Source organism: Aquarana catesbeiana, linkage group LG01 (genome assembly GCF_042186555.1).
Source record: "Aquarana catesbeiana isolate 2022-GZ linkage group LG01, ASM4218655v1, whole genome shotgun sequence".
Taxonomy (NCBI): domain Eukaryota; kingdom Metazoa; phylum Chordata; class Amphibia; order Anura; family Ranidae; genus Aquarana; species Aquarana catesbeiana.
This window is the reverse complement of record NC_133324.1, coordinates 262,652,171-262,670,743: the sequence shown is the minus strand read 5'-3', so window position 1 is coordinate 262,670,743 and position 18,573 is coordinate 262,652,171. Positions and strand designations below refer to the sequence as shown.

The following is an 18,573-nucleotide window of genomic DNA, read 5'->3' as shown; positions in this document are numbered from 1 at the left end:
TTTTGCTAACACGTTTATTTCATAGGCTCGGCAGTGCCATCTAGTGGCAATAATGTGGTATTTTTTAAATGTGGAATTTAAAAGAAAATGCTAGATGGCGCTCGCGATTCTAGGCATAAATCATATTAACCACTTGAGCTCTGGAAGATTTACCCCATCATGATCAGGCCATTTTTTGCTATTCAGCATTGTGCTACTTTAACTGCTAATTGTGTGGTCATGCTGTACCGAAACAAAATTTATATACATTTTTCCCGTAAATAGAGCTTTCTTTTGGTGGTATTTGACCACCACTGGGTTGTTGTTTTTTTGCACTATAAATAAAAACAGACAGCAAGTTTTGAAAAAAAAAATATTTTTTACTTTCTGCTATAAAACATATCCAATAAAAAAATAAAAAAAAGTCTTCATAAATTTTGGCCAAAATGTATTCTGCTATATGTCTTTGATAAAAAAAAATACCAATAAGTGTTTATTGATTGGTTTGTGTGAAAGTTATAGCGTCTACAAACTATGGTGTATATATACTGAAATGTATTTTTTTTATAATACTAATGGCGGTGATCAGCGACTTATAATGATTGGACTGCGATAGTGCGGCAGGCAATCAATAACTGACTCTGGAGTGAACTGACTAACTGCCACTGACATCACCAGTGACACTAATACAGTGATCAGTGATAATACTATACACTGTCACTATACTAATAACACTGTCTGGGAAAGGGTTAACATCTAGGGCGAATAAGGGTTTAAATGTGTGCGTAACTATGTGTAATGTGTGTGAAGTGTGCTGCTTTTACTACTAGATCTCTCAGTTTCTCATCCCACAGAGCTCTGTGTTGTTCACCAACACAGAGCTCTGGGCTGTGATTGCAGATAGCCAATCAGTAGGTTCCAGCCATGAATCATTGACAGGCTCCCACAGTGCACAATCACAGCGGGTGCCAGGCAGGGGGCATGCATGAGCGCGCCCTAAACCCGAACGTAGGCGAGGAGAAATCAGGTATTTAGAAGAACAATTTTTTAAAAATGACATACACTATATACTACATGTTATCCTAGCAGAGGGGCTGGCAGTGATCGTGAGCAGAAATTTGTACACTGCTCGGAGAAGGGGAGGGGCAGCTCACACACAGGAGCTGACAGGCAGGGAGGGGAGGGGTGAAGAGGATGTGGGAGAGCAGAGAGGAGAGCTATGGATGACGGAGGCATGTAAACTGACGACAGTGTCAGTGCTCAGCAGCCATGATAAACTGTGGTCAGTTTACAGGGGGAGGGCAGAACCAGGCAGGATCAGCCAGGTATTTTATAAGATACAGGGGGGGGGGAATTACACAGCACAAGTACTGCTTTAAAGGAACAGGATCCCTTTTTTTTTTTTTTTTTTAAGGTAACAAACGCTTTAACTTATTTTATTTGCTGTGTATTGGACTGTAACCATACCATTGAAAGTGTTTTGTTATATCTGTTTGATAAATGCAAAAAATACCTGTTGGTACTGCCATAATGTGAGCTGAAAACTTTCTGCCTACGCTGATAGATGAAGATAAAACCAAAATTGTCTCAAAATAAAACCAATGCAGCCACCACATCTAAAATATTAGTTCTTGGGATTAGATTTTCTTTACGGGTGAACCAAGTGGACTTGCTGGCTTTAGCATTGATTTTTCCTATATAATATAAATCATTTAGTGTTTGCCTGAGCTGTTCCATCCTCTTTTATTTGGTTATCTAGGTTATCTAAGAAAAGTCTCTATATTTAAAATAATTTCAGAGTTATATTTAAGACAAGAAGGTATGTACATACCGTTCCAGGAACAAACTGAAAGCTGATCAGCAGAAGGATCTGGGCAACCAGAATGGCAAAGGAGAGGTTGGCATGAATATGATACCGCTGATTTCGGATTGTGCTTACTGAGCTGGATTGAGAAAATACATAAAATAATACTTCAGTACATTTGCAAATGTGTAATAAATATTCAATATGTGTTAACAATATATTTTTTTATATTAATATTGAGATATACTGTATGACCTAATAACAGCTTTAGGGTCCAGCACAATAAAGTGCCTAAAGCACATAATCAGAGCCTAGTGAATGGGGTGGGGTGCTCTATGCAGATCTGAGAGCAGTAGATAGAGGAGTGCTGGGTGAGAGCTGTGATTTGGGAGGGCTGAGGATGGATGCAGTAGTGAGAGTTGTAGATGGATGGGGGGTGCAAGGGGGTTGAAGAAATGAGAGCTTTGGATAAAAGAGGGGTGCAGAGTTTGGATGACAATGTTTGGGGCATTGCTTAAAGAAGGGGGAAAATGTGCTTGGGGCTCTGTATAGAGGTATAAATAAGAGGGGAGATGGGTGCAGAGGTGAGAGCTGTAGGTGGGAGAGGGGTGCAGACATGAGAACTGTAGATGGAGGGGGGGTGCAAAGGTAAGAATTGTGGATGGATAGGGGGTACAGAGGTGAGCGCTGTGGATTGGGGTAAGCTGTGGACAGGGAGGGGGGGTGCAGAAGTAAGATGTGGAAGCATAGATGGAGACAAGCTGTAGAGGGGGTGCAAAAGTGAGTTGTGAAAAAGGAAAACAGATGTGAGCTGTGGACAGGGGGGGAACAGAGGTAAGTGGTTAAAAAGGGGTGCAGGGGTGAGGAGCAGATGGTTACTTTTACTTTTGGGGCATTGCTTATAGGGAGACATTTTGCTTGGAGAGGAGGAGAAGGAAGATATATTGAGAGACAGCAAAGCATACAGAGTTCAGTGGTTAAGAGTTGTACTGTATGGCACCACATATAGGGTGTAGCTGTCAGAATTGTGTACCATACCTTGTACATTACATAGTCATGACTGCCATACTCTGTGTGCTGTGTTATATGTTACATATATACCTCTTACTGTCATTTGTTAAATATTAATGGCCACTGGAGTCCACAAACTATGGTACAGTATATAAATCGATTTAATTTAATTTAATTTAATGAAATCGATTTAATTTAATTTCTTGAAACCTAAAAATGCCAGGACAGTAAAAATATCCCCCAAATGACCTTTTTGGAAAGTAGACAGTCTGAAGTATTTAGCGTTTTTTGAAATTGTAATTTTTTTTGGAAAAGGAATAAAAAAAAATATTTTTTTCACATATTTAAAAAAAAAAAATGTACATACATTTTTCTTTTTTTTATATTCTTTTACATACTGTAACCAGAGCAATACAGTGTTACCAACACTATGCCACTCTGACTGTGATCGGGATTTCTTTTTTTTCTTTTTTACATACTATTCTTGCTTATAGCAGTGAATTTCACTGCTATAAGCAAATATTTTTACTGAATTACAGTGTGTAGACACCGTGTATTGTTGTGATTAGCTGTGATTGACCACAGCCAATCACATGGTGCAAATGGGCTGTGATTGGCCCCGTCTGTACTATTTGATCACTGTGACCAGCTAGCAACACAATTTTATACAATGAATGGCATGAAAGGAAGCCAATCATTGTTTATAACTGTTATGTGATCTGCTGTGATTGATCACAGAGGTCACATGGTATCAGTAGCCAGCCGGTACACTAATCATGTCATTCACAGCGGGTGACAGATCGCAGCGTTGTGCAGAGGGGCCGCTCAAGGCTCATTCTCAGGAGGACGTCATATAAAGTGTATGTAAAGGTAGTTTTTTGAGTCGGGGGGATGGGGGGGGGGGTAGAATTAGGAACGTTTAAAACCCTATGTTTTTGTTTTATGTGTTCCACTGAGGAGATTTCCCTTCATTATCTGTGAATTCCCATCTTGACTTTCCATCACTTTCTGTCTTGATGGCTAAGGTCTCAAGGCTTTGCAAAGGTGAAGCTCCCCAATGGGCATGTAGACAGCAAAAAAAAAAAAATTGTCAAAGGGTCTAACTCTTTCCCAAGCCATCCCAAACTTTTGTTATATACACTTTAAGTCTTATTGAGGGCTGCTATTGACCCCCAGGCACACCAGCTAGTCTGACATCTACCAGATGTGTAAGATGGACAGGCCAGGCCTATCTTCTTTCACCATTATCTGGTTTCATAGTGGGAGGGTCGAGCAAAGAATCCCAACAGGGAGCTCTTTCGAGTTAGATCCCTGACAGCTATAAAAATCCATTGAATAATTTGTTCCACAATATGCACCCAGGGCTAACTCCTGCTTCTTGGAGGGTTTATCTTTTACTCTTGAATATCAAAATCTCTGTTTGTAAGGCAGCTAGAGCTTTACAAACAGGTCTACTGCCTCATGTCTAACGTTTAAATTGAATGACCCCCATTCTACACTAAATATAACATGCAGTTTAATGTGCCTTCTAATAGTACCTTCCTGCTGTGGCTACTAACAATCCAGAAAAATAGCCAGTCTCTTCTTCACATGGTAGCACATTGCAGGTGCCTCTGCCTGGAGTGATGAGCCTCAGGGAAGCCACATCACTGTGATTTATTCTTATCAATTGGTTAACACAATGCCTTCACTCTCCATGAATATCTGTGATCTCTTAAATGCAGCCAACTGTCCTTCCATTTTATGTTAACATTTAAACTGCCTCCAGTGACAATCTAATGAAACTTTTCCACCCTGGCAGCCGAATGCCATAGTGCAGATGGTATTCATAAACAATTCATCCAAACATCCAAAAGTCCGGTGGGTCAAAACCTTCTGCTAAACGTGTTAAATGTCCATGGATTAATCTAAAATGCTGTTTTTTCTTGCCTCAACGGTTTCCATTTTTTCAGCCGGCACAATGTACTGATTCACTGAGATCCCTCTGCACAGGGAATATTAAATCGCAGCCCTTCCTTCAGCTGTCTCCCAAGAACAATTCTCCTTCTGTCTCATGCTAGTGAGTAAAAATCACTGTATATAAATTGGAGCTTTAATGGTGATATGCGGTTGGTAATAACGTTTTTTAAAGCATTGTCTACTTTGTATGATGTTATTCTAAGGATTCTAAAGCTGTAACAGCCTTGGTAAGAAACAGAGGTTTTTGGGCAGCTTGAATTTCACAGTATTATTTTTAAAGGTACACTCCAATACACACAATTCATGTAATTCATCTGCTAAGGCAATTGACTTCCTGGCCTTATTTTCTGTGGATGCTACCATTCTCATTTTGTAAATGACTTTAATTTTGAAACTGCAAAAATGCAAGCACCACCCACTGTTCTTAGGAACGAAGATGGCACAGCACAGAATTATGTGATGAGAGGCCATTCATCCTGCTTAAAAACACTGGCACAAGAAACGAAACCCAAAATTACTGATTCATGTAAAATCAGATTAACATTAAACTTAGTGCACACCCTGAATTGTACACAGCTACATAGTGATGGGGCTGTCAGTGTATGCCTGCTTCAATAGTCAGCTGTTTTTTCCCCTGAGCCATAGCACAACAACATTGTATAAATGGTAGAATTAGAAATTGTGAATGATTTTGATAGAGTTTCTCCTTACATGTACAAAAGCAAATAAAATAAGTCTTAACTATAGGACCCCTAAGCTAGCCATACGACCTTTTCAGCAGGGATCAACCAAATTTCAATCCATGTATGTGCACCCTGGTTGTAGACAAGTCGATCTATCGATCGACTTGTCTACAACCAGCCTGTCACGTTTTTCCTGAATGATTAATGCTGCGGGCTGTAGCCAGCAATACTAATCGTGTTCTACCAGCAGGAAAAGCTTCCCGTGCACTGCGCCGGCAGAACACAATAGCGCTGTAGGAGGTACTTCCTCATCAACACCACAGTGAAAGGAAAGAAAATGGCATAATCTATAGCAGAGATATGCAATTAGAGGACATCCAGCTGTTGCAAAACTACAAGTCCCATCATGCCTCTGCCTCTGGGTGTCATGCTTGTGGCTGTCAGAGTCTTGCTATGCCTCATGGGACTTGTAGTTCTGCAACAGCTGGAGGTCCGCTAATTGCATATCCCTGGTCTATAGGCTGCCTTAGGGTGCCCATGGGATGACAATTACATCATGCAGTCATTTTCAGACATATTGAGCACTGGCTGTTTTCGAGGGGTATAAATAAATTCCATTTTAATTAATTATTCAATTGATATTAATTGGAATGTTATTTGAGATGTTGGTAAAATTAATTGGAAAATTTCTGTTTGTGTGTAATCTTCTTAGCATTTCGCTAACAGACCAGTCACATGAGCCCCACAATCCAGAAACCAAAGATAGACATTTTTCAGCGATTGTGCTTGTCTAAATGTTAATTTTTATACATATGTTCCTATAAAGTAAATTTTTTTCTGATATTTCTATTGCATACATATTAGGACGTGGCACAGTAAACATTTGGGTGCCCATCAAGCCACCTAATGGACACCTAACTACAGTGACTTCAAAATAGTCCTCAGTTATCCAAAGGTATATTAAAGGGTACCTCCATTTTTGTGGAAAAATATATAGCAAATAAAAAATTTAATTTAGCATATTATTAAAAGCTGTCAAGTTAATTTAAAAAAAACCCTTTTCATTTCAATCTGCAGTGCTTTTTTTTTTTTTTTTTTTTTTTAAATGTAATACTATATGACAACAAGCAGGCTTTGTACAAACCACCTTGAAAAATGTCATTTTCTGCATGTGTGAAGAACTCACACTAAGATACAAGTCAAGTTTTAGACATCCTCTGCAACAAAAATTTAATTTTGGTGAGATACCCTCTAAAGGTTAATTACTTCTAAAGGGATGCTGACGCTGTGGCTTTTCGGAACACTGAGAGTACACCAGGTGTTTATAATAAACCAGACCCTCCTATTCACAAGCAGTCTGCACAGGATAAGGACAAACAAACAGATATTTCTAGAAACAGGTGGGTACTGTATCTGCAACAATGTTTGGTAAAAATCCTTGCACTTGTACTTTGATTGTTTTTTTTTTAAACAAAGGTGAAGTTACTCTTCAAAGCCAAAACCCAGAAAGTGATAATGAGAGGTCCACTCCAACACTCTCAAATGTCAATGTTTAGTGTTAATAGGGCCAAGAGTGGAAGTGGCAGGAAAGCGATGTGTAGGAAGCAGGGGGAGCATCATGTCATGCTATGGAGAATAAGGACTGCTGGCTAGAATGAATAGCCTAACAAGTGACAGTCCTCTAACCCCCTGATGAAAGTTTGTACTGTGTGTGCTGAATGCATAAATTCTGTACAATGTGCTGTACTTGCCCTATTCTGTACATTATGCAGTAGATTTAATACGCCATACTTCTCTGTCTTAAAAATATCTACCGATGATGCTAACATTTACAGTAGCAAAGGCCATATAGTGTTTAATAACAGATTGCATTAAAGGAGTTGTAAAGGCAGAAGGTTTTTGTTTATCTTAATGCATTCTATGCATTAAGATAAAAAGCCTTCTGTGTGTAGCAGCCTCCCCAGCCCCCCCCCCCCAGTTACTTACCTGAGCCTCTTCTCTCTCCGACAATATCCACAAATGTCTAAGCCGTCCGGGACACTCCTGATTGGCTAAGACACAGCAGCGGTACTGTTGGCTCCTGCAGCTGTCAATCAAAGTGAGTCAGCCAATCGGGGGAGAAATGGGACGGGCCAGGTCGGGGCTCCATGTTTGAATGGATACACGAAGCTATGACTCGGCTCGGGTGCCCCTATAGAAAGCTGCTGGCTGAGGGGGCACTCAATAGGAGGGAGAAGCCAGGAGCAGCAAAGAGGGACCTGAGAAGAGGAGGATCCGGGCTGCTCTGTGCAAAACCAACTGCACAGAGCAGGTAAGTATAACATATTTGTTTTTTGTTTTTTTAAATGAGACTTTACAATCATTTTAATGTTATGTACAAATAATGTAATTTTCATCTCTAATTTTTTTTTTCTCAAATGCTATAAGAGATATAAATGTTCAATACCAAAAGCAATTATTGGCAGATTATGTCTAAAATGGCCAAATCTGACTGGTTACTGGCCTATGCATAATTTTAGTCAGGTACCTATACCAAATTGCTGTAAAGGCAAATAATTTAGAATGTCAAATAAATTAGTATTGGGATCGCAGTCATGGTGCACTTTAAAGGGCCAGAATGAACCATCACTATTTAGCTATGGCCCTCATTTATGAACAGTTGCTTGCTTGCTGTGCCCATCTATAAAGGGTCTAGAATTGAAAGCTTCCTGTCTACAAAACATTCTTTCCTGTTACTAGAATTGTTGTATTCTGGCATTTATTTTCTCCTTAATCTACAGAAATTGATGTATTTTGCTTTCTTCTTCAGGATTACTTAACATCCAATTTTCCATTCTGCCACTGCCTTCACTGGTTCATAGCAAGTGGCAGAATTCATCAAGAAATTGTATAACTTGCTAACAAAACTCCTTTTAATCATTTATCCCACAGTATGTGCACATTTATTGTCTTTTAGTGTGAAGTTTAAGACAAGGTAATTTTTTTGTGCAAGACAGATGGTTCACCGCAGACATAAATAAAAAAGGACATAAATAGCACAAAAATCCCACAAAACAAAAGCAAACAAAGAAGCCTTGTAGGAGGTGGGAGAGGTTGGGCCTCTTCTGCCCATAGCCAATGAAACATGCTATGGAGATGGAAGGGGAAGCAAGCTTTAGAGCACAGGTATGATGCAGGTTATGGTGCCTACTGTACAACTGTAGCCTTAGATTTAGGGTACTTGAGGTAGATTGTTTTAAATAAAAACTATGCTGAGAGGGACATGCCATTTCTAACCACCTTGGGAAATCCTGGTGCCTGGCTGTCTGTGATTTAAAAATGTTCCCTGACCTGGAACAATAAGGCGTGTAACAAATGAAGTCATATGAAGGTGTGAATCTTGTTTGCACATTTCTTCATAGTTAGTGGCTTTGAAAGTATTAAAAAATCACTGTATTACCATGAAAGTCAGGCGAATAGTGTTTTTATAAGCCATTAGTCAATTCAACATCTCCTATATTTTTTTTTGTACAGGTTTATATTTGTTGCCAGGAGCTGGCTAATATTTTCGCCTGCATATTCAGGAGACACTTCACATTGTTTGCTGCGATGAAACAGTAACCTCCTAGTGCTCAGACTCGACTCTATGTCATCACAGCCTGACAACAGTGCATCTAAGACCTAAGAGTAAAGCACATGTAATCCGAAGAACCAGGGTTTGCATTCAAGTCGTTTTGGGCTACAAGTACCAGCCAGCTGTGAGAGAGACAGCAGAATGCTGGGAGAGGTGATATAAAGCCTGTGTGGGGGCGGGATCGCTCTCTTGGGACCACAGCCTGTATCTGCAATCAGTGACTCGGACGGTGGATTGTGCTGCGACCAAGTTGCGGCCTGTGCTTTGAAGAGGGATAGAGTGTAGCGCTGGTAGATTTATGATCTACCAACTGATAGGTAAATTTAGTAAATTGCTCGTTAAGGGAGTTAGATTTGCCTCTGTTCCAGCTTGGCTGACGTTGCGTGTGGTTCCACACTGAGCCGGTGGGTGTCGCTGTTACCATTGGCTAGTGTTGGAAAGGCAACGTGTCGAAGCGTATGGGTACTCCTCTGTCCCGGAGACAACTCGGTGGAGGTGGTCCTCCGATTTGCATTCTGGGAGAGGGTATTTATGGGACAGACGCCATGTTTTGGGGTTCGTTTTACAGCCACCTGCTGGCCCTCCTGGCCGACAGGTATGCGTTAGAGTGCTACCTCGTGGTCCTCCGTTCCGGAGGCCCGCACCACTGCGGCGCGTGGGTGGGCCCAGAAGTATGTCTGGGGCCTACCACAGCAGCCGAGGAATGGTCCTGAGTTGTCTATCCAGAGTGAAGAAGCTGGACAACCGAGAAGATCCCAGGGGAGGACCCGTCATGGAAGGATCACGCAGAGTGCTGGTCTGGAGAGGGGCCTGGTGACTCGGTTGGAGGACGTATCCTAAAGTAGTTCTACAGCATAGTACTGCCAGGTTGGCTTAGAGGTCCAAGTACTGTGTTTGACATTCACTGTAAAGTTTAATACATCCTGTGGCAGAGGATTGTATGGATTTATTTCAAGCAAGTCTGTGGCGGAGACTTTTGTTCGTGTTACGTACTGGCTGCTAGGCAAGTGAGAGAGGCCTATCCAGGTGAGCAAAGATTGTGTCCCACAAGGGGATCGTATCCAATTACAATATTCAACTTTAAAGGACGTTCTCAAGAATCCTAAAGAAAGGTATTTGAGCTTCCCTATAGCTTCCCTCCTGCCTCTTTCCTCCTACTTCCTTTGTTACTTGGTTCATTAAAGCATTGAAAACGTATTCAAGTGTTGGTGCTTTTATCGTCCAGAGGTAAACTCAACGGAACCCTAGACCCGGTGCCGGTGAAGCAGGGGTGTCGAGAGTGAAGGTAACAAGCCCGCTTAAACCAGCAGCTCCGCCGAGAGTAATTGCTACAGAGTCATCGCGAGTTGGTGGGGTTGCATCCGCATCCAGTCACATCTGACTGTCCAGCTGTAGCCTGTAGACCGCCTTCATCTTATCCACTTCAGACCCAGCTGGACTGTAGTGTGGAGCGACACGGTGTTGAGCGCTGTCCCTTGAGCCCGACTCTGTGGAAGCCTACTCAGGAGCCTTCACGCCACTCCTCAACACAGAAGGTCGCTGGGATTGGTGAGCGGGCACTTGCCCATCCTTACTATAACAAAGTTCACTGCATGCAAACACCATTGCATTACCCACTATACCAAGCTTGCAAGGGGACCCTTGTTACACCCTAATCCATTCTGAAACAATCTAGTGTACATCTTGTGGCCAGGACACAATGCGCACATTCTTAAAGGGCTAGCTGAAGACATAAGCCTTCCTCCAAGTATTTCTCCTCAAAGGATATCAGAATATCTTCACCCAACAAGGGATAAGAACATTTGGTGTAAGTGAAAGTGTCCTTCGTGCTATAAATGAGTAATAGTGAAAAATGTGTATAAATAAACACATAAAGGTAATAAAGAACTATATATGTGTGGTGATATCTTGACGAGATAGCAGCAAAACCAAAAAGTGTCCACATTACACTTCAATAAAATATTTTTAAAAAGGTGATCTCGCGCATTTAAATTTTTTCACACATAGTGAAACATATCATATACGATGACAATAAATATCAAATAAATAAAATAAAGATTGTTTAGTAGATGATCATAAAAAATCTGAAGTAATGAGATGATTGCAAAATCAAAAAATTAAAAAATTAAAAAATGAAGTGTTCCAAATAGGTGCAATTAAGATGCAAGTTTGTGAGGTATATAGAAAAATGGCTCTGTCTTGCCCTTCCAGAATAGTGAGGTGACTCAGTGTGGGAATAAACAGATTGACCACAGTTCGTGCAGATCTTCATATGGAGTAATTTCACAATAACTTTAGGCTCTCAGAACTCTCACCTTAATAATGATGGAAATGGGCATGATGGTATAATATCTGTTAATTACGTCACTGTGTTCTCTCGACCGTTCTCCTCCACTTATCCCGGGCTTTATTCCATTCCTCTCCACCAGTAATAGGTGGAGGTGGTGTTGGTGATTCTTCTGCTACTGGATCCCAGGCGGTTAGCCATATTACTGGTGGAGAGGAATGGAATAAAGCTGGGATAAGTGGAGGAGAACGGTCATTATTAAGGTGAGAGTTCTGAGAGCCCAAAGTTATTGTGAAATTACTCCATATGAAGATCTGCACCTCACTATTCTGGAAGGCCAAGACAGAGCCATTTTTCTACCTCACAAACTTGCATCTTAATTGCACCTATTTGGAACACTTAATTTTTAAATTTTTTAATTTTTTTTTTATATTTATTGTCATCGTATATGATATGTTTCACTATGTGTGAATAGATTTAAATGCGCGAGATCACCTTTTTTTAAATAAGAACATTTGGTGCCTACCCAGGCCCATATAGTAACCAAGGACTCTAACTGCTAGAGACTAGGTATGAGAACTTTAAAGTATCTGCTTAGTGTGAATTTAGAGTTAACACATTTCTGGAATTGTGGTGTCAGGAATAAAGGGAGGTGTTTGACGGAAGTCAAGGTACTCCTCTACCCTTATTGGCCTGTATCCATAGACCCTATACATGGTTAAGTCCTGCTGTTTATATGTTCTTTGGGCTGTTCTTCTTGCTCATTCCTTAACTGGTTATGCCACCAGCTCATTGACTGTGTTTTACTCATTGTATGTTCCTCACGCTTGGTTGTTAAACTCATTACCAGTGACCTGCCAGTAAACAAATCCTAATGGTCTACTTTACATGTGTGTGTGCTTTTAAGTTCTTTTTCTGATTACAGAAATGTCAGAACCAAGAGTGTCAGAGGTGTCGGAGGACTTGCAAGGTCAAGGCAACCAGTGAGATATAAAATCTTTGACGGGGTAGTGCTACATATTATTATGCAATGGTAACCTGAGCAAGGGAATTATTGTCAGTTTAAGAGGGTGAGCTACAAAACATTCATGAAAATGTGCCATATATAGTATGTGTTGAATGAATGGAGAAGCAGCCATATGTTTTGTACACTGAGTGATTTTCAGTCAGTGGAATATTGTCAGTAGATGATCTCATGAGGGGTCCCTCAATATTATAAAGTTGTAGGGGCCCCACAACTTATGCTCCAACATTGGGATGGACTGATCTCTTGAATATAATAAAGGCACACCCTTCAACTTAGCATTGATTTGGAAAGATTTCAGGGGGTGTACTAGAGTTGCTGTACTTCAGTACTCACAACAGAGAAGCAGGTAAAGACCTGAAATAATGTTTCTAAATCAGTAATGGTGCTGATATGTGTAATGCCGCGTACACACGAGCGGACTTTCCGGAAGACTTGGTCCGGCGGACCGGACTCCGTCGGACAATTCGGTCGTGTGTGGGCTCCAAAAGTCTGACGGACCTAGAAATAAAACATGTTTCAAATCTTTCCGACGGACTCGAGTCCGGTCGAAAAATTCGCTCGTCTGTATACTAGTCCGACGGACTAAAACCCACGCTAGGGCAGCTATTGGTTACTGGCTATCAACTTCCTTATTTTAGTCTGGTCGTACGTCATCACGTACGAATCCGTCGGACTTTGGTGTGATTGTGTGTAGGCAAGTCCGTTCATTAGAAAGTCCGTCGGACCAGTCCAGCAAAAGTCCGTCGGAAAGTCCGTCGGACCAGTCCGGTCAAAAAGTCCGCCCGTCTGTACGTGGCATAAGAGACTATTGTGTTAGTCTAGTCCAAGTAGGCAGAGTTGGCTGGTTTTGTTGAGGTGCATAGTTGAGATTCTAGTGGTTGGAGTGCAGGCTGGGAGTGAGGTAGAGCAGTACTATGTGTGATAAGGGTCGGAAGACCATAAGTGCAATATGTTAGATATGCCATGCCAATAATAGCTAATAATGAAGACAGATCTTCTAACCTGTTTTGGGGAAATCTGTGTGGTCTTCAAAAGTGTTGTGCACATGTACAGTACGTCTGGAGCATTAGCTTTCTTGCCATGTCAGTGACAAGTACTAGTGACTGTTCTTTTTGCCTTTTTTTCCCGTATATGGTCTATTTGCCCAAAAATATGTTTTACTTATAGGTGGAGCCTAGTGAAGTCCATCAATTCTTTTATGTCTTAGATAGTCCAACATTGAGATGTTCCTGCCGTAGAGTAGTTATCAGCTATGGGAGTTTTAGGTGTTCTCACCCATCTTTGCATGATCCAGACCAGCCTGCTGCATTCTCCTTAGTACAGAAAGAATTTTAAAAAAATACAAGAAAGAGATCCAAAACTCCCAGTAATGGCCACAGCAGGTATGCAGACCTAGGACCAACTCAAGCACAGAGTGATGTGAGCAGAGATTTTTTTTCTCAGAGAATGGGTGCAGGGTTTTCCTCCCTTCACACCTCTTCTCTCCCCACTACCCACCACTGATCACTGACCCTTGGTCCCACCCCCTACTAATCTCCCAGTAACACCACTTTTATAGAAAACAGAACCAAGCATCATTTTGTGGTGCTAAGTAATGTGTGTGTAATTTGTTAATAACAAGAAAAGCAGTAAAATAGATCCCCTACTGGGGGATCTACACTATATTACCAAAAGTATTAGGATGCCTACCTTTACACACACATGAACTTTAATGGCATCCCAGTCTTAGTCTGTAGGGATTAATATTGAGTTGGCCCTTCCTTTACAGCTTTTTATATATTTTTTACTTATTTATATGGACAATATGGTTTACTATATTTTTATATGTACTTATAGGAATTTTGGTTATATCAGCTCCTGATGAGTGGGGAAACACCCACGAAACGCGTCGAGCTATACTTTTTTGATGCCCCAGCCATATCCTATATGGAATCATACTCATTTTGACCATTTGCTCTTTCCAACTCTAGGAATCTTTTCCATTTAATAAATGTACATATACCATGTGGATGCACCTATCGGTACCAGGCATGTACCTGTTATTAATACTATGTTACTCTATTTCCAACTCCAAACCATATGCTGTTATATGTGTATATATCTTTTTACCATGTCTATGTTATGTGCATTTTTCCTATACATATATGAAATGAAAACATTTTTTACTGTATATGAAATGAATACTCCCTTATTGATTGTTACTTATCATAACCAATAAAACATTTTCATAATACTATTTAAATATGGTACTATTTTATCTCCACTACCCAAGCGCTTCATTTAAAGTCCCAAATTCCCTTTTTATATATACCAATTACCGGGATGGAGGCACTTAATTGTGCCTCATTTAAAGTCCCAAAAAACCCCCCCTCAATTTCCACATAGTACCGGGATGGAAGCAATTGGCTATATGGGATTGGTAGTGTTCCCCTACCCTCCCTGTGTGAGTTTTGCCCTTACTTATAGGGTACCATTTTGTACAGGATATTGCTCTCATGTATATATACTCTTTACTTTCCATGCAGTTATGGACATGTTATTGTTTATTTTATTTGTATGTCATGCCTTAACTTCCATAGGCAGCATCATTGCTACCGATTTCTTGCCCCACATGGCTCTCTCCTTATAGGCATCCCAGGCACATCCTCCACCTGGCCAGTACTTGTGTCTGTGTGTGGTGTTTGGATGTTTGGGCGTCGCTGGTTCCTCTCTCTGCGGGAGCTGCGATGCTTCAGTGGGTCCTCCCCTTCTCCCCCCTTTCACTTTGTGAGGGGAGACTCGGGCGGACGCCCCTCTGCGCATCGGCGCCACGTACCCTACGTCGGGCGTATGACGTCAGTCCTTGGTGTCACTATGCCGACGTTCAGTTGTTTACATCTCGGTGTCACCATGGCAGGAGCTCCTTCGCACCGACCGCTGAGTGTACACTCGGCTCAGGTGCGGCGGCTCCTCCCTCACGTCACCCACGTGGCGTTGGCGGCATTTATATACCCCCCACTTGGAGCTAGCTGTTGACACGGCCGGTCTCTTTCTGGGGTGACTGCACACCAGCTCTGGGGATTCTCGTTCAGTTGGGGGTGCTTTTAGATGCCACAACTGGGTAGGTTCTTGCTTTCCTTCTTACTTTTTCCTTTCACTACTTTTTCTTCCCCTTTTGGCTGTTTCTTGTGTATCTTGGTGCCTATTTCTTTGGTGACTTTGTTTTTTCTTGCCACTCTTTTCTCATTTGCATTCCCCTTTCCCCCCCTTCCCCCTTTTTCTGCACCAAATGCCCTCACTCCCTTCCCTATCTTAGTTATCATACATCTATCTTTTATGCCACTCAATTGGTAGTACAGACCTTTCAAACACTTATTCATTCATTATTTACACCATCACCTTTCTTTGGAGTTTACTGGGTTCACTAATTATTCATTATTTGATCATTGTTATTTGCTAAATACCATTGCAAATCATACACATACTTATTATAATATTTTGTTCCCAGATATGCTTTTTTCTACCATAAAATACTTTTGCTCCATGGACACACTCTATTCTATCTTGCCCGCTTGTACCATGCCCAATGTTGCAGCTATATTTATGCCGCCTCGGCTCCCGTGGAGAGATCATGTTTCTGGCCCGCCCCACGCCCACCGCCGCGCACCGCACATGCTGTCCGAGTTGGTGAGTGCCTTTGGTCAAACCATCTGCATATATGAAATGTTCATTCATTTTTATATATTTTTTACTTATTTATATGGACAATATGGTTTACTATATTTTTATATGTACTTATAGGAATTTTGGTTACATCAGCTCCTGATGAGTGGGGAAACACCCACGAAACGCGTCGAGCTATACTTTTTTGATGCCCCAGCCATATCCTATATGGAATCATACTCATTTTGACCATTTGCTCTTTCCAACTCTAGGAATCTTTTCCATTTAATAAATGTACATATACCATGTGGATGCACCTATCGGTACCAGGCATGTACCTGTTATTAATACTATGTTACTCTATTTCCAACTCCAAACCATATGCTGTTATATGTGTATATATCTTTTTACCATGTCTATGTTATGTGCATTTTTCCTATACATATATGAAATGAAAACATTTTTTACTGTATATGAAATGAATACTCCCTTATTGATTGTTACTTATCATAACCAATAAAACATTTTCATAATACTATTTAAATATGGTACTATTTTATCTCCACTACCCAAGCGCTTCATTTAAAGTCCCAAATTCCCTTTTTATATATTCCTTTACAGCTATAACAGCTTCAACTCTTCTGGGAAGGCTATCCACAAGGTTTAGGAGTGTTTCTATGGGAAGGTTTGACCATTCTTCCAGAAGCGTATTCGTGAGGTCAGGCACTGATGTTGGACAAGAAGGCCTGGCTCGCAGTCTCCACTCTAATTCATCCCAATGTGTTCTATCGGGTTGAGGTCAGGACTCTGTGCAGGCCAGTCAAGCTCCTCCACCCCAAACTCGCTCATCCATGTCTTTATGGACCTTGCTTTGTGCACTGTTGCGCAGTCATGTTTGAATAGCATGGGGTCATCCCCAAACTGTTCCCACAAAGTTGGGAGCATGAAATTGTCCAAAATGTCTTGGTATACTGACGACTTAAGAGTTCCCTTCACTGGAACTAAGGGGCCAAGCCCAACCCCTGAAAAACAACCCAACACCATAACCCCCCTTCCACTAAATAATTTGGAGGAGTGGATCAATATGTTTGGCAATATAGTGTGGATAAGTGAGTTTGGGGTGGAGGAACTTGACTAGCCTGCACAGAGTCCTAACCTCAGCCCAATAGAACACCTTTGGGGTTAATTAGAGTGGAGACTGCGAGCCAGGCCTTCTAGTCCACATCACATGTACCTCACAAATGCGCTTCTGGAAGAATAGTCAAATATTCCCATAGACACACTCCTAAACATTGTGTACAGCCTTCCCAGAGCTCAATACTGAGCTCTACAGCGTAAGACTGGGCTGCCATTAAAGTTAATGTGCGTGAAAAGGCAGGCATCCTAATACTTTTTGTAGTATAGTGTATATCCCCCAGCAACAATAGACCCCTTTACAACAAAATACCCCAACAGCAACAATAGATCTCCCAGCTGCCAGCAATATTAGACCCTTAAATAGCCAGCAACAATTGACCCCTCCCTAAACAACGGATCCCCCCAGTGACAATAGATCCCCAGCAGCCAGGATCCATGGGTCCTCCAGCACACCCCAGCACCCCTTGTCATTTTATATATTCAGTGCTAAAGGTGGCAGAACTGCATTTCCCTGTGTTCTACTGAAAAAAAGCTGCGGTTTGCATTTTTTGGTGGCTAGCGGTCAAAACGCTCCTATCCTGAACGTGATTCTTCCAAATTCAGGAAAGGGAGGTTAGGGAAGGTTGAACTTCCTCTAACCTCAGCAGCACCCAAGCTATCCTAAAAGCCTATGTGTACATTGTCACATAGGCTTTTATGGAGTTGAGTTTAGGACCTTTGGCAAAAAAAACACCAAAAGCTCCTAAACTCAAGTTTAGGAACTGTAGTATACATGAAGCCTAACAGTTTGGGCAAAACTGACCCTTTGAAATTGATTTACTAAAACTGGAGAGTGCAAAGCCTGGTGCAGCTGTGCATGGTAGCCAATCAGCTTCTAACTTCAGCTTGTTCAATTAAGTTTAGACAAAAAAAATGGAAGCTGGTTGGTTTATATGCAGAGCTGCACCAGATTTTGCACTCTCCAGTTTTAGTAAATCAACCCCTTTAAGTCTAGAACTAAGCTTGATTCACCTTTGGTCATGTTCTTTCTTTGTAAGTATACTGCTTTTGCAAAATCATGTTTGCCTTATGGCTTCATGATATAATCTGCTCTTTTGTTCAGGTTAGGTATGCATATTAATTTTTTTAAGGAACAGGTAATATGCTATCAGCCTATCATGTTGCATGTGTGCTTTTTTAACAATGACCAATGACAGTGCCAATCACATTGCCACGCCATGCACACAGTGTCATCACAATGCCACACCATGTACACAGTGCCATTACAGTGCCACACCATGTATAGTGTCATTACAGTGCCACGCCATGCACACAGTGTCATCACAATGCCACACCATTCACACAGTGCTATCACAGTTCCACACCATGCACACAGTGCCATCACAGTGCCACACCATGCACACAGTGCCATCACAGTGCCACACCATGCAC

At 41.4% G+C, this 18,573-nt stretch overlaps 1 protein-coding gene across 1 annotated transcript in view; it reads right to left on the bottom strand.

The window, feature by feature from the left end:
* The window catches only part of ADGRD1 (adhesion G protein-coupled receptor D1), a 921,219-nt gene that overhangs the window by 335,648 nt on the left and 566,998 nt on the right, over positions 1–18,573 (bottom strand). The window contains exon 17 of the mRNA XM_073628314.1: positions 1,811–1,922. Within this exon, the coding sequence (XP_073484415.1) occupies positions 1,811–1,922 (112 nt within the window). The remainder of the gene's footprint in view (positions 1–1,810; positions 1,923–18,573) is intronic.